At 46.7% G+C, this 17,434-nt stretch overlaps 1 protein-coding gene across 1 annotated transcript in view; it reads left to right on the top strand.

Annotated features, from left to right (window-relative positions):
* The window catches only part of atrn (attractin), a gene marked incomplete in the record, with an annotated part of 72,940 nt that continues 55,506 nt past the window's right edge, over nt 1-17,434 (top strand). The window contains 4 exon segments of the mRNA XM_062522162.1: nt 1-480; nt 12,726-12,809; nt 14,685-14,798; nt 16,693-16,821. Coding sequence (XP_062378146.1) covers nt 227-480; nt 12,726-12,809; nt 14,685-14,798; nt 16,693-16,821 — 581 coding nt within the window.

A 17,434-nucleotide genomic window follows, 5' to 3' on the forward strand; every position in this document is an offset into this window, starting at 1 on the left:
TCCGGGTGTCAGTATGCGTCGCTCTGCAGCGGCTGGCGGTGGGACCAGTTAAGATGTAAGCAGAGAAGCGGACATTTTTACCAAACATTAACGGTAGCTGCAGTCTAAATACATACACTACAAGGTTTCATACACATTTACCCACGTTTCTCGTGAAAGAAGGCCCGGTAGCGAGACCCTAGTAAACGGACTCACCACCGACGGACTGGCAGCCATTTTTGCAAATATGGCTGGGGAGGTTCGGGAGGCCTGCTGGGGCCGTAGCCTGGAGCGAGCTCAGCCCAGGGTCTGTTTATCGCTGTCGCGGACGCTCCTTTCTTTCGTCGCCCTTGCAGTCCTGGTGCAACTGCCGTCTCTCGCCGAAGCAAAAGAATGCGAAAAGCCCTGCATGAATGGAAAGTGCAATGCCGCCACTGGTAACTGCCTTTGCGACCCGGGCTGGGTTGGGGACCAATGCCAACACTGCGGCGGCCGCTTCAGGTAAGACCAAACAAGAGACGTGGTGACAGGTAGGCTAGCGGCGGAGAAAAGCCTTCAAGTGCACCTGTGTATGGCGTGCTATGCGTGATTTCTGTTTACAGGGTATCTCAGACCAGCTAGCGGGTCTGTGATTGCGGACTCGCTGGGCCGAGGAGTCTGTGTGTAAAATGTGTTACTGGCGAGGGAGACCGCTAGCTGCTGAGCTTCGTTACCTTTTGAGTCTTCTTACCGCTGCCTACGAGCCAGCTCACGGTTTATAATGCTTTAGCATCCGCGCTTGTTTAGTTCTGGCTTAAATTATAGTTTGTATTGGACAGCTGGCGTAGTCGCACGTCCTGAACTGAAGTCAGTGGAAGAAGGGCTTCTAGTGTGGTATCCGATTCTGCTCACTCATACTTCAAGCTACAAGTTGATTTAAGCACTTTACACCTGTAATAGTTTTATGCGGTGCATAAATGGCTGATTTACACAGAGAGATTGGGCTGAAATGCAAAACATCTGTTGACATGAACTCAAGGGAATTAGGGGACAGAAATTATGTTGACATGAATTAAAGGGAACGTGATGAGACGAATGAGACAGTGCGGGGAGACGGGCTACAAGAGATGATTCTTCAGAACTGGTCGTCACGACCTGAATTTTTCACTGAAGTGTTCTCACTTAGCTACTTCAGGCGGATTTGTTGACAGTAGCCTGTTAAACAGCTTTCTCGCTGACCTTATCATGAAAGTGAAATTGAATTGCACGCAGTTTATGACCGCCACAATATAACTCATGTGTACTCATGTGGTATTTTGGGTCTCGAAAAGCTGTTTTACTCTGTGTTTTGCTGTTGCATGTTCTATATGTGGGGGCTGGCAAGACATGCAAGATAAACCTGACCAAAGCTGAAATTCCTCTGTGTGTGTGTGTGTGTGTGTGTGTGTGTGTGTGTGTGTGTGTGTGTGTGTGTGTGTGTGTGTGTGTGTGTGTGTGTGTGTGTGTGTGTGTGTGTGTTTGTTTGTCTGGCTTTATGTGTGTGTGAGAGAGAGAGAGAGAGAGAGAGACCTGAGAGAGTTTGTGAGAGAAGAAGGAAAATAGTAGTTTAGCATGAGATGAAATGGCTGTGTAAGACGCCTTAAGCATTTGACCAAAAATAAACACAAAAATTGCTCATGAGGGCGGTTTGAAGTTCTCCCCAATGTCTTAACACTGTGTGCACAATGAAGGCTTTCATATCCATTTGGGAGGGCATGTCCTGATGAAAAGTCATATTGGAAATGAGTAAGCGTGGCATGGCTTGATGTCTAGAGTATTCCTACTCAGTGATGGTACACTACACCAGCTATTGGTGCAAATACACTGACCCTGAGGACATAAACTCTATACAGAGATATGTTTTTAGTTTCGCTTCATAATGGAAAAGAACTCATATGGGACTATCCAACTACATAGTCTAAAAACTCCCAACAGGCTAAAGACTTTCCACCCATTGAGTTGCACACGTGTGAATAGTGGGGTTTCTGCTTCAACACTACACTGCAGAAGCGCCGTTTTAAAATTAGACTGCATATGATATGGGCTTACATAGTCACCACCAGCAGTGGCTTTCAAACAAATACGAATTTGTGTTATCATTTGAAAAAAACGCTTCTCAGCAGATGGGCTGACAAAGATGTGTTGCACCATGGCTCCATCACCATATCTACATTTCCTGCACTTCTTACAATCTGGAGGTTGATTCCTGACCGACTCGATCGCTGTTTATAATACTTTCCGGCTGACTTTCTGCTACGCCAGAGCGGTGCAAGTACGTACTTGACATGGTGGCTCTAAATGCAAAGCGTTGATAAGATCAGGTGTGTCCATAGCAACTTCTGTCTGTGATTCAGTGGAAAGCCCCAATCTACCATCATCCACCCACACCCCCATGGACCGTTACAACCGATTTGAATCTCCAGTCATGATAATATGCGAATAAGCTTTTACCTTTGTGGACTTCTCAAGCCCTACATCCTGCTTGCCCAGTTCCTGCCTCACAGGAAGTCTAACCACATGCACTCGCCCAGTCTTTCCTCCCTGTGTGTGTTTGTTTGAAGTCTCTGCTCTCCTGTCCAGGTATATTGATTTTTTTTTAAAAAAAATATGGAGCCACAGGCTTCTGTTAAACAGCTGAGGATGCCTCACAGACGCTAGCGGAACCATAGCACGAGCAACCGGGGACCGGTGCACACTCCAGTACAGGCAAATCACAAAACCATTTGCTGAGCTTCTCGGCAAAATGACCATCCATCCATTTTGATGGTTGCTCGGCTCGACTCGATTGCCGCTTGTTTGCTACACCACCACCTTGACAGTTAGTCTGCAGATGCGTTTCATTCAGAACGATCTGAAAGTTCCTATGCTAGCAAAATTGAGAGGAGGAGAAAGAGGAATTGGTGAGAAGCAGTTTAGCCATATGAGACTGATACATAGCTAAGCTACAAACTGTTTGTCAGCCGAGGGAACGAGTCGTCATCTCTCCTGAACTTTGGTGCTTCTTTTTGCAGCATCCCATATGGCAGTTGTCCATGGATGCTGGTTGTGATTCCCAGTCCTGTTGTTTGGCTCGACACCGCCACGATTAGTGGCAGGAATGGCACATTGCAGGTCTCGCACCATATGCCAGGTTGCACACAATGGCACCGGGTGCAGAGGGCACTGTTTGGCCCGGCCCGGCCAGGCAGAAAGCACGACGGTCGGTCGGGCTCAAACAATTCGCCGCAGCCAGACTCGCTCTTGATTATTTTATCTTTGTAATTAGCAGCACAGTCTAAAAAAGTCCAGACAAAGTGGGCGACTGTTCCCACGCCCCCCCCCCCCCCCCCCCCCCCCCGGAGCAGTTGGATTTCTGTGTCGGTTTTCTCGGAACTGCTTTTAGGCTAAATGCTTTATTAATACCCAGGCCTGTGCTGTGCTGTGGTGCCTCACCCGAGACCGCAGATGTCAACATTTTCCATAACGCTTATTGCTGATTGGCTCGTCCATATTTAGCATAGCATTTGCAAAACCTTGAATCAACTGTATGTTGTAATTTGCTTTTTCAAGATGTTTTTTTAATGGCAAGCACAAGCAGCGATAGCGGATGTTATCCTGTTATCCTTGTTGTGGTTGGGTATGTTGTCACGTTGGAAGGAAAGGAGAAATAAGTTCACCTGTCATTCCATCTAACTGCTGAGGCTATCCATTAGGCCAGTGGTTCTCAAAGTGGGGTACAGGAACCCTTGGGGGTCTGCGACCCATAGCCAAGGGGTCCGCAAAATAATTTACTTTAAATGGCAGTTGTGGTTTGTGGTCTGCTGAGGCTATCCACCAGGCCTATACTCTGCTGTGACCTGGGTTGGGCCTCCCAGTGAAAACTATGCTGTTGTTAGTGTCGGGATGTTTTTCTTTTTGAATCGTTGATTTTGTAGTTGGCTTGGGAATGGCTAATAAGCAGCCAACAGGAATGTAGTACTCCGAGTTAGTTAATGTATATGGCAACGCTTTTATGAAAAGCCCTTTACACACACTGTACGCACACAAACACACACCCTCTGCTCGGCCTGCTTTACATAATAAACTCGGGTCGTTAAACGGGCAGCAGGGAAACGGTTTGAGCACATTTTTAATGAAGTGTGTTCAACACGCAGCTAATGAATATCTGACTGGCCAGTAATGGTGTGTTTGCATACGGATGGGCACTTTAAAATGTCCGGAGTGGAGAGCTTGGGGCTCGTGCGTGCGTTCACTGTGCTGGCTGTTTGCAGGACGCACACATACATTTTAGCGGTGTGCAGGGGAGTCCTGTTCCCCCTGGCAGAATCCGTCTGGCTTACATCATCATCAGCAGCAGCAGCAGCAGCAATAGTAGCCAGTCAGCACTGCCAGACCGTGACCTGGGTGATTTGCAGCCGCTGGGAAACGTTAGCCGATAAACCGCCTGTGAACGTGACCAGCCCACCACACAACCACACACAACCACACACAACCACACACACACACACACACACACACACACACATGTACACCCATACACACGCTGTTGCCATGATGGTGCCAGGCACACACACACTCACACTCACACACATACTCATACGCACACACACACACACCTACACTACACTAAATACACAGACAGGTGCGCACTAACACACACACTTGGCTTATATGCATATACACACACGCTCTCACACTTCGCAGAAGAGCATTGCACAGGTCAGCAGTTGAGTTTTATATGGGGTGTGTCTGGAGAGAGATGAAGTGGAGCTGTGATGGCCCTATAACCTGCAGCGCTCAGCGCTTTCCAGGGGAAGAGAGCAGCCGGTGTGGGCCTAGTCGAGCAGCATCTGTATTGAGCTCAGACGTGTCCAAATAAATTGACTTTTTGGATGAGGATTATGAAAAAGCTGCTTCCTGTTATTTTGGTATGCTCCAGGAAGTGAGTCATTGCTTGCTAATGCTTTTTCTTTTTTTGGCAAGGCGGCGGAAGGTGATGACTTGAGTGGGTTTTTTTTGGTTCTGAGGAGGCCAGCAGCACATAAAAAAACACGTTCGCCTTGCCTGATTCGGTTTAGCCGCGTCCGGTTAATGAGAGCAGTTTGTGTTCAGGAGGAGAGTGGCTGTAATGTCTTTGAATCGTAAGCCTCTAGATGAACATCCTGCAGTCCGAGTGAGGCATGTGTCTGAAAATAAGCCCGGCCAATCCAATCTGTCTGCAAGCCAGCGGCTGCCCCTTTGTCTGCGGGACCTGAGGCGCAGATTTATCGTTGAGGATATAGCCCATTGTGTTGTTAGCAAACTGATTGTTCAAGAGACGACAGAGCCTGAGGAGAGAGAGAGATGTTTGTGTGTGTGTGTGTGTGTTTGTATGTGTTTGTGTGTGTTTGTGTGTGTTTGTGTGTGTGTGTGTGTGTGTGTGTGTGTGTGTGTTTGTCAGTGCGAGAAGCGGTGGGGGAGTTTGGGTGCGTAGTTCCTTGAGCCATGTATTCTGTTTTTCTGGCAGTTTGTCCTCAAGGTCTGCACCAGAATTAGGAAAGTGGCAGTGCCTATTCATTTGTATTCTTGTCTCTCTCTCTCTCTCTCTCTCTCTCTCTCTCTCTCTCTCTCTCTTCTCTTTCTCTCTCTGTCTCTGTCTCTCTCTCTCTCTCTCTCTCTCTCTCTCTCTCTCTCTCTCTCTCTCTCTCTCTCTCTCTCTCTCTCTCTCTCTCTGTGTGTGTGTGTGTGTGTGTGTGTGTGTGTAAGATACTGTGTATTAGTGCAGACAATTCTTAATGCTGAACTGATGGTTAAAATGAAATGTAGATTATGAGTAATGTAGAACTAATCTGTGAACTGATATGAATCATCACATGGAGAAGACAAGGACCCCACACAATACCAAAATGGTTGTAGCCTATAGCCTACGGTCTTATTTTAATCGGTCAACTGGATTGAATGAATTAGATCAACACAGTGGAGATTTCCATAAATGCCCCAAGCGCTGAGCAGCATCAAGCAACAAGTTGGACCGTGTGGAGGCAGACATGGCTGAGACTGGCTCAATACAACAGTAGCCCCGTTTACATGGACACTTCTATTCCGATTAGAAACGGAAAAAACAGCTCAATCGGAATAAAAATCGTCATATAAACACCTCAATCGGAATGAAAATCCTGATCCGATCAGAATTGTAATCGGAATAGAAGAGGTGGTGTAGTCCGTTCCTATTCAGAATGAACGCTCATGTATACGGTCATTCGGATTGACTGTAATATCCTCCCAATGAAAAGTAACAAACAACCGCTATTCCGATCAAAGATTCTAAAGCGCTAACAGACGTCTGATCGGAATAGAATGTAGCCCATGTAAACAGACGGCGCAAAAATGTTCAATCGGAATAGTTTGATCGGAATGACAAAAAACTGTCCATGTAAACGTGGCTAGTGACTATGTTTCCATGCACGCCATGTTCCGATTAAGGACCATAGTCTGGTTATAGCAATATTCAGAATCAGATGTTTCCATGAGAACCAGAAACGGAATATTGCATTTTGCGACATGCTTTGGAAGTAGTATCTGTGTCATGATGTCTCAACGGTTTCTTGAGACATCATGACATTCATTTCGCAACCACAAAATAAGGGAATTTGGCCAGATTAAAGCTTCAATTGTTTTGCATTTTAGCCTTATAATAGGCCGCTTTGATTGAGAAGTTTTAACCAATTCTTGCAGTGTGCGCAAAACCTGCGTCTTTGAGCATTGTGATACTTTCACCTATCGACATTTAAAGTTTCAGGTTTTAATAAAAATTGAGTTCATCTTCATTCAAAAAGTGCAAACGTATTGGCACACTTTTCACTTTGTTTGGAAAGTGTCAGGGCATCCAAGCAACCTACAAAAATTCCTTATACGAACATGTGCAGATAGAATTTAATATTCCGAAAGGGGCGTTTTCCGACTAATGTGTTTCCATGCAGAAGTATTTCGATTAAAAGAGGCATTGGCTATGGTAGGGGTGTTATTCCATTTTTAAGTATTCCGAATATGACCTTATTTTGGTTATGGCATCTTGAATATGGTGTTTACGTGGCTCATGTGCAATTGGAATATTATTATATTCCATTTTTATATTATATTGTTATTCCGAATAAAACAGGAATATGGTTTGCATGAAAGCGTAATCATTGACTAATCGGTATGAATAAGCATCTGGCATGAGAACCGAACTAGGCTGGTCCTCGGTTATTATTATTCTTCTTAATCACACTTCCCATTTCCAGAAGTTAATCCCCGAGAGGTCTGATGTAAAGACGGGAGTTCCCAAAGGTGGCCATTATTACAATAGCATGTTTTTCTGGTGAAGGACACACACCCAGGTCTTTCTGATGGAGGATACCATGAAGCACTCATGGCCCCTGTTGTTTTCTTTTAAATGTTGGACTCCTGTGTTAGATGTTTTCACTGTTTAGACAGTGTTCACACATGCCTGATACTCCACGTACGGCAAAGGGGAACTGATCCAGGATACAATCTCTCACTCACTCGCTTGCTCGCTCACACACACACACACACACACACACACACACACACACACACACTCACACAGCATGCACACACAGCACTCACACAGCATGCACACACCCACACACACACATGCACTCTTTTCCTCTCCTCCCCTCCACACACACAAACTCATAAAACACACACCCCCCCCCCCCCCCACTAAGCCACTCGGCCCTTGCTTCTGTGTGGAAAGAGAAGTCCGGCAGGCTGTGCATTATGCAGAAGCACGGAGCTCCAAGCACCCTCGAAATCTGTGTGGCGTCATCCCGACATGAACTCGAGTTACCCGGGCGACGCGGACGCAGTCGCCCGCTTGCCGCTGTTGCCACGGCGTTGCGTTGCTGGATGCTGAAAAATTCATGGTGTTGCAGGGTCATCAATACCGTCGCCCGATGAGCGTTCAGAAGAAGGCGTGCCATGACCACAACGGGGTCGAGTCCGGAATGAATCTGACCCAAGGAAGTGTGGTCAGCCATCAGCCAGTGAAGCCAATGACAGTCAGAATTCTCAAAGAGCTTTTCCTTTGCTTTGAGTTTGCTGTGAACATATTGGCAAACAACCGGTCTGAGGCGGTAGCCTAGCTCTCCACGAACGTAAATGGTCGATGTTAGAGTCAAAATTGTTAGTCAAATGATTTTGATTATACCAAATTAACGTTCAATAAAATGTTCTACGCCCTGAATGGTCATTTGTCTACGTTCATCGACATTTGAATGCACCTCTGGCATTTTAGCACCGCATCTGTGATCTGTTCTCCCCAAGACCAACTGCCATCTCAATAGCCGGTGGAGTCTGTCCAGTCGGTGATATAAATGGCTTCCACCGAACGATTTGTGGTTTTGTTTTGATTAGTCTGGAGGAAAGGCAGCCTCCTGATTGCTGGATTGGAATGGCAGCTGCACCCTGGAGTGGTTGGCGTTGTGTTGGTGTTTACCCCACTCTCTCTGTGTGTGTGTGTGTGTGTGTGTGTGTGTGTGTGTGTGTGTGTGTGTGTGTGTGTGTGTGTGTGTGTGTGTGTGTGTGTGTGTGTGTGTGTGTGTGTGTGTGTGTGTGTGTGTGTGTGTGTGTGTGTGTGTGTGTGTGTGTGTGTGTGTGTATGTGTATGTCAGACACTTGACCACCTGAAGCTCAAGTAATGTCAGCGATGGTGATTTAAGAGCTTTGAGTGCCTTAAGTCTTTGTTGTTTTTCATATCGACTAACGCGATTCCTGGAAGGCGAAGTCATATGTATGTTAAAAGTTCAGCAATACTTCATCATAAAGCCTGGGTTGTTTACAAAGCCCAGTGATGAATGTGTCTGGTTTCAGGCAAAAAAATACTGTTATACTGTTATGCGTGTGTGCGTATGTGTGGTTTCTTGAGTAAATCAGGATCATGTGAATTAGCCCAAAGGAGGTATTTGTTTAGTTTGATTTTGCTTGCTCTTTTTATGGTGTATGTGAGTGTGTGTGTGTGTGTGTGTGAGAAAGAAGAGATGTATGGAGGAATTCTTGAGCCCTCAGGCTGTTTGTCTCACTGCCTGACATGTAATTGCATCCTCTCTCTCTCTCACGCTGTCTCTCACTCTTTCTTTTTTTTTCTCTCTCTCTTTTTTATCTCACACACATACGTAATTGTAGCCTATACAATTCTGTAACTGAATTAGAGTTTAGGGGGAGGAGGATGGCATGAATCTCCTCAATCACTCGGAGACAGCAGTACAGTAGAGTACAGTAGAGCGCGGCGGCCCCCCCCCCTGCTCCACACGCTAGCTTAATAGCTCTTTGTCCGATGCGCTAGTAGGTATTCACACTGCTATTCAGACCTGCGCTACAGTAGGCTATGACACACGTTTCCCTGTGCCATTGTTCTTTCAAAAATGCAAAGGGCGTGGTTCTGTGTTTCTTGTTTGCACCGAGCACTTCTTCAGGCAAGTTCTTATATGTCCGCCGTAAACACCCTGTCAGAGTAAACAGTTATATCAGCTAACTCCCCTGTGGGAGTAGCAGTGCGACCCAAATATTATAGTGATTTTTATCTCCGTCCAGTCCATATATACACTGATGGTTTGGTTCCTCAGATCTGTCCCTCTGGTGTTGGCTGTTTGGCTCCGTAGCGTTGGCTTTTGTCAGGGATTGAGTCATGCGAGCCAGAAGTGCACACGGGCACCGCGCTACAGTGAAACTGTGACTGGCTCATTAAAACGCCCGTCCAAATATTTGGACAAGCAGCTGGAGTGTTTGTTTGTGTAAGAATGTAGAATTGTTATCGAGGGCCCCAATTGGATGACTGTTTTGATTATGGGTTGTGGGGCGAGTGTGCAGGTGGGGGAGTTTCACCAGACCAGTGAGGCACCAGTGTCTGTGTGTCTGTGTGTCTCTGTGTCTCTGTGTCTGTGTCGTCTGTGTGTGTGTGTGTGTGTGTGTGTGTGTGTGTGTGTGTGTGTCTGTGTATGTGTATGTGTGTGTGTGTGTGTGTGTGTGTGTGTTCTTTTTTGTGCCCATCAGTAATGCCTCTTTGGGAGACACAACATACCGTAGAGCATCTCAAGGCAGCCTAATTGATAGTTGAGGTGACGAACACACACACCAGATCGTAGTGAGACTGCGCAGCACTGGTGCGTCTCCGTGCTCTGTTCTAGAAGAGCATCAACAGTCTCTGAGCAGAACACACGGTCTCTATGGCAACTTGATGCCACGTACTGTTAGCCAGTTAGCTGGAGGAGCACCTTTGCCCCAACGACACTACTGCAGAGTTGAGTGTACAGTACTGTAGCTGTAAAGGAGGTAGTTGACCTTGGCTGGACCGGTGACTTGTGTCCAGAGTGACAAGGAAATACTCCTAGTGTGTGTGGCTTGTATACAACACTGGGCTAATCAGCTCCGAATAAATGCTTTGAAAGAGCTCGGTGAGGGCTTTTTGTGGCTAGGACAAGACTCGGTCTTGTTGAGTGTCTTCCTCACCAGACAAAGGAAGTGGTCATAAACCTCAGAAACATCCTAACCAGTTTGGTTACCAGCCTTTTCACCAGAGAAGGCATCAGGCCTCTTTTGGCTTCCCACGTTATCCTCTAGTTCAGAGGCAGCATTTAAACTGGCTCTCTTAGAAGATTATTCTGCAAACTTTCCCTACACAAGCTCTGTGTGCCTGCAGAGACCCGTTGATGTTGTTGTTGTTGTAATTGTTGTTGTACACCTAGTCATTTGGCCCAGTGCATTATGGGCTTGTGGAAGAGCCAGGTGTCTGTAATGACGTGGAGATTATTTTTCCCTCCGTTCCCCTCCTGTGGTTTTCTTTGCTGGAGGTGTCACGTCACTCTCGAAACCGCACTGATGTCACCCTCTGGGCCCTTGGCCATGTCTATGCACCTCTCGCTTTCTTTTTTTCACACTCTCTTCAACCTCTCCTCGCTCTCGCTCTCTCGCTCTCTCTCTCTCTGCCTCAGCGCTTTCATCTTGTTCTCTCTGTCCTGGTGCAGAACACACAATGGCCTAATGGGCTTTAATGAGGAATATTACATCCATTAGCTCTGTAATATGGTGTGAATTTGAGAGAGTAGGCTAAGTGAGTTTGGGTGTGTGTGTGTGTGTGTGTAGCTGGGTGTCTGTATGTGTTTATGTGGGTGTCTACTAGTGTTATTTGTGTTTGTGTCTGTGTGTGTGTGTGTGTGTGTGTGTGTGTGTGTGTGTGTGTGTGTGTGTGTGTGTGTGTATATAGGCGAGACAGGGAGACAGTGATGGGTGAGAGACTGAAGTCTCCAGTGCTTTGTGTTTCCCTGTTTTTGTTGCTTTTCTCTATGGACAGGGTCTGTATTAATGATGTGCCTGCCTGCATATACCAGTAATTAGTGTTGTGGATGTACCCACTAACAAAGTGCTGTGAGACTTACACCAGTGGGATGAGAACTGTAATAACCTGTATTCTCACACACGCATACAGTACACAGACACACACACACACACTTTCTTACTAGCTTGACTAGACACTAGTCACACCCCACCCCTTACTCCCCTCTTTCTACTTCATTCTCTCTCTCTCTCTCTCTCTCTCTCTCTCTCTCTCTCTCTCTCTCTCTCTCTCTCTCTCACACACACACACACACACACACACACACACACACACACACACACACACACACACACACACACACACACGGTCTCTCTGTGTCTTTTTTCCTTTCTGGCCACCCTCTCACGGACCTGTGCCTACTAAACTGTGAATTTGAACATTTTAGGATGTGAGCAGATTCCTTGGGAATGAGCAGAGAATGAGTCCTAATATGACTTAAGCCCCCTTATGGCCTGGTCAGATTACACGATTTTGGCCCGAATTTGTCGTGACCGACAAGTTTACAGCATCGTATCCGATTTCAAATGGTCGGGCACGACATCGAACGCGGAGTGAATCTTATAATGTGACATGCTTCACGACTTGCGATTTGTCGTTCACGACGTTCTAAAACAGCCCGACAAAAAGTCTGGCTTGTCAGAAATTTGACGAGTCATATGACGCGACCGATGCTTTCGGTGTATGTGGCCACTCTCCCGACCAAGATGCGGAGATGTTTTCATAGTTCTAAAATCGTACAGTGTGACATGGTAGATAGTAAACAACAATCGTGAGCGACAAAAAAATCGTATAGTCTGACCAAGCCACCCACCCTGTGTACTCTGCTCACATCATTACCATATAGCCTCTGACCTACAACAGTACAAGCCTCCATAACCAGCCTGCCAGAGACATCTAGCCTGATTGCTTTCACTCAATAAAATGCTATGTTTTTATTGGGGGCGATTTGTATATCTGATTTGTGTGTTCTGCAGAGTAGTTGCTGTTGCGGTTTGGTTCCTCTTGTAAATAGGTCAGTAAATAATGTGGACGATTTACAAGCTAGGACCCTACAAGAGACTTGGGTTGTGTGTGTGAGCACTTGAGCTCAGCTCACTCAGCTGGACAGTCCGGAGACGGAGCGAGTGTGTGTTAATATGGGAAGAAGGAGAGGTGTGTTTTGGCAGAGCCTGTGCCAGCTTGCTTTAAGAACAATGGTGTTTACTGCTCTCCTTTGTTGTAGGGCTCGAGCAACCTTGAACTGACCACAAAAACACACACATACGCATGAGTGTGTGTGAGTGCATGGGCTTGTGTGTGTGTAAGTGTGTGTGTGTGTGTGTGTCTTATGTGTGTTATCTTGTTATCTATTCTTATCTTGTTTTGCTCTTTGCAGGTTGTCCGGGCCCTCTGGCTTTCTCTCCGATGGACCAGGAAACTACAAGTACAAGACTAAATGCACCTGGCTTATAGAGGGACAGTAAGTACACACACACACACACACACACACACACACACACACACACACACGTCGCACAGGCAGACTGACTAACCTGTTGTAATTAGGTAATCTCCTGTTGTAATTAGGTAATCTCAAATGAAGCATTGAGCAAGCACCTCTGATTTCATTAGAAAGAAAAGAAACTCAATCAACAGTTGTCGTCTACATGACTGACCAGACATGATCGGGTTCTGCCCCGTTTGCACGCTGCGGACCAGTCAAGCGAAACTCTGTTGTTGACAGACAGCAGAGAAACTGGAGGCATCATCATTCATTCATTCATTCATGTGTCTGATCTGCATGGTGTTCCACCTCTGCTTCTAGACTTGTAGAGTTGTTTATGTAAAACTGCTGTACATGGGTGGTCTCCCTGAACCGCACGATGTCTCCCAAAAACCTTGGATATGCCGTGGCCCGCCTTAAAACAACCGCCAAAACTCTCGTCTCGCCGACTCCTTGGTTTGCTGTCTAGTGCCACAGTGCTTTTTGACAAACAAAACAAAAATCCAGACTATTTTTGAGCAAGAGCACGTGCAGTACGCAGGAGTGTGCGCCTCTGTTTTGAATTATAATCTGTAGGTGCAGGAAATGGCGCTTTTTTTTTAACGAAGATCCTTGGGCTGGCTGGTCAGATCTCCACTCCATAGCTATGCCACCAAGGTAACGGAAATCCCAGTCTTTCCATGGCCTCTGTGAATTGCCCTTACATAAGTGCAACACAAGGGCAGCCACTGTGGAAGTACTGGGCAAGCGCACACACACACACACACACACACACACACACGCACACACGCCTTCCCCTGTCGCACAGCACTGTACTCATAAACTCATTTAGCTGATATAGGGCACCTTCTGGAGCCATATTCTTCTGTAACGACATTCAGTGTCCGTGCGTAAGCATAGAGTTAGCGTTGTTGTTACGCCAACAGACAGATGTGGACCGCCCCAGTTGTCTTGTGATGGTGTTGTTGTGTTAACCTTTGCTCTGGTTATGTTGCGCCATCATCATCACCACTTTGTCATGCAGTGTGACAACGTCCATGATTGTTTTAATAAGCAATCATTTTCCAGTATAGGCATTTGGGACATTCAGTATTTTTTAATTTGAATTTGAATTTGAATTTGAATGTGAATTGAACACAGCAGTTTCTTGAATTTCCCCTTGGGGATCAATAAAGTATCTATCTATCTATCTATCAGTATGTTGTGATATTAATTAATTTTGCTGAGTGGGCAAAGAGAAGCTTCCCTCTAAAGGGGAACAGGCCCACTCTATTTAACGCGTAAGCATGTTTAAGTAGCCGAAAATAAAAACTTTATATATGCATCATTTTTTGAGTGCCTCGGCTCGGATCTCTCTACTTTCCCACTCTATTTCTATCTTTGCCAGCCTTTGAGGAGCAAAGTCGCTGGAGTTCTAAACCTCCACCTTGCCATTATTTCCATCGAACAGGTCACCTCGTCAGCCGTTTTCCCTTACTTAAAAATATGTATTTCTGTACAGCATATGCCCACTATTCAGGGCAGGGGTACTGCTAGGGGGAGGGGTTAGGATGATTCTGAGGGCCCAGTACTGACAGGGGGCCCCAGAGAGCCCCCCCCCCCCCCATTATTACTTTTACCTATAATTAATGCTACATATTATTGGGGTGCCCAGAATTATTGTCCATCAGAGAGCCCACATTTTCTAGCAGAGCCCCTGCCACTGTCACACAGAAGCCTTGCTGAAGCTCATGTTATTCCTGTGTCTCTCCCTGTGAAGCTCATGTTATTCCTGTGTCTCTCCCTGTGAAGCTCATGTTATTCCTGTGTCTCTCCCTGTGAAGCTCATGTTTTACTTGTCTCTCCCTGCAGGCCTAACAGCATACTGCGGTTGCGGTTCAACCACTTTGCAACGGAATGCAGCTGGGACCACCTGTATGTCTATGACGGAGATTCCATCTATTCCCCATTGCTGGCTGCCTTCAGGTACCTTATGGCCCTGTGTGTGTGTGTGGGTGGGTGTGTTTGTGTGAGGGAGAGCGCGAGGGTGAGAGCCTATGTGTGTCATGGCAAGGAGATCATGTCTGTGCCAACTGCAAGAGACTGTGTGGTGTGCGTGTGTGTGTGAGAGCGAGAGAGAGAGAGAGAGGGAGTGTGGGTGTTTGTTTGGCTGTGGGGGCTTGTTTTCCCTGTTTCTTATGAATTACAGTTGGTGGTTGGTACTCGGTCTAAAAAATTCTGTAGAAACATGTACAGTGTTGTGTGTGTGTACAGGAGAGGTTTGGGTTGTTTGTTTAATGGTTTAATGTGCTGTGACAGAGAGATTTGAGGTATGAGTCATTTCGTAATCAAGTGTATCAGCAGTGCTCAGATATAATTGTTTGTGGTGTGGCGAGACGGTGTTGTGATTGGTGAAACGCTAGAGCTGTGTGTGTGTGTGTGTGTGTGTGTGTGTGTGTGTGTGTGTGTGTGTGTGTGTGTGTGTGTGTGTGTGTGTGTGTGTGTGTGTGTGTGTGTGTGTGTGTGTGTGTGTGTGTGTGTGTGTGTGTGTGTGTGTGTGTGTGTGTGGTGTCAGTGAGTTAAGTGGTTTATAGCGGGATTGTGTCTGAGGCAGGGAGTCGTCACTCCTGCCCTGCTAATCCCTGATCAGCTCAGGACACACACACACACACACAGACCTCAGGTCAAGGGGCAGTAGGACACATTGTGGGAAAGAGTCTTTTTGCCACACACACACACACACACACACACTTCAGAGATGTAGCCCCAGAAAAATCTGTTCTCGGCTTATGTACTTTATCGGGACTGACTTTCACGCCACCTGACGGAACCTTTTAAGTCTGTTTCACTGAAGCAGCCCTGGCTCAACCTGCCCATTCATTTATCCACTGATCAGATAGCTGAAGTGTGAATATGCAATGCATGAAGTCATTGAGAATTCAAATGCAAATGTTAAAAGAATCCTTGACTTCCAACTGAGAAAATGAGAGAGAGAGACAGAGAGAGAGAGACAGAGAGAGAGAGACAGAGAGAGAGAGACAGGAGAGAGAGACAGAGAGAGAGAGAGAGTGCACCTGTTACATTGTCCGTCAGTAGTCAATCTGCTCAGTGTGGACAGGGAGAGTGAGGGAGTGCGGTCTTTATGTGTTGTTGTCATTGGGCACTCCAGTGTCTTCCAGCTGGCTCAGCTCTTAGGCTAGCAGTGCGGCACTGGGACACTCATTATGGAAGGACAACACAGCACAGAAAGGCTACTGGGAGTACATCATGTCTCTCTCTCTCTCTCTCTGACACACACACACACACACACACACACACACACACACACACACACACACACACACACACACACACACACACACAGAGACTTACATTCAAAGACCTGGCCTCTCTCTCTCTCTCTGTCCCTCTCTCTCTCTCTCTCTCTCTCTCTCTCTCTCTCTCTCTCTCTCTCTCTCTCTCTCTCCCTCTCTCAAAACACACAGACTTGCTTTCCACTCCCCCCCACACACACACACACACACACACCTCCTCTTGCTCACACACACACACACACACACACACACACACACACACACAGGCACAGAGGGATTGTCTCCAGGCAACTCTCCAGCAGTGCGGTAGATATGCAGCTCCATTCAGTGGCCTGTGTTTGTGTCTGTGTCTGTGTAATACGGGAGCTTCAGTGTAAAGTGCATTGGCTCTAATGAGATGTGTCTGAATGCGGGGGTGGGGGGAGTGGGGGGGTGTTATTATTATGCCAGATGCCTACTGTAGCTCTTGGTCTGAATGTTGATATCTATGCAGCCTGTTGACTGTATGCAGACCTGTGAAGATGTGTTATTGTATGTATTTATATGTGTGTGTGTGTTTGTTCCAGTGGCTTGATTGTCCCAGAGCGCTACGGTAACGAGACGGTCCCTGAAGTGGTTGCAGAGTCCGGATTCGCCCTCCTCCACTTTTTCAGCGATGCCGCGTACAACCTGACCGGCTTCAACATCTCCTACAGGTATACACACACACACACACACACACACACACACACACACACAGAGTCCCACAGAGAGGCAATCCCACAGCAGACGGAGCCTCGTGTCTCTTCCCCTAGCACCAAGTGTTAACATGCCCATCAGGTCATTTGAATGTTATCAGGAAGGCAATTTTGATTTGACTGCGTGCACTCTTCAGAAAAGGAACACACAGATGCTGTCAGGGCAGCTGAAAAGGGGATTAGAGAAAGAACCAGAGGAGAGAGAGAGAGAGAGAAGAAGGGACAGAGAGAATAAAAGAAGACAAGAGAAGGCGAAGATGAAAGGCAGGAGAGAGAGACAGGGAGTCAGAGAGAGGGATGTCTTCTTTGACCTCTGCCAACACTGAGGGGACTACTGATTGGGAGGCTTTCGTTCTGTGCTGGCACAGTCTCCATGGTGACCAAAATCGGCGGGCCGGAGGTTGTAAAAGACAGACAGACACACACACATACACACACACACACACTTATACACACCGAAACGAAAACAGACACACACTGAAGCACATCAAAGTTTGGGCTAATACAAGTAGAATGAAAGCCTTAGACACACACACATGCATACTTAACTCAAAGACATCAAACAGCTTGT

The sequence above is a fragment of the Sardina pilchardus genome, chromosome 20, assembly GCF_963854185.1.
Source record: "Sardina pilchardus chromosome 20, fSarPil1.1, whole genome shotgun sequence".
Classification (NCBI taxonomy): domain Eukaryota; kingdom Metazoa; phylum Chordata; class Actinopteri; order Clupeiformes; family Clupeidae; genus Sardina; species Sardina pilchardus.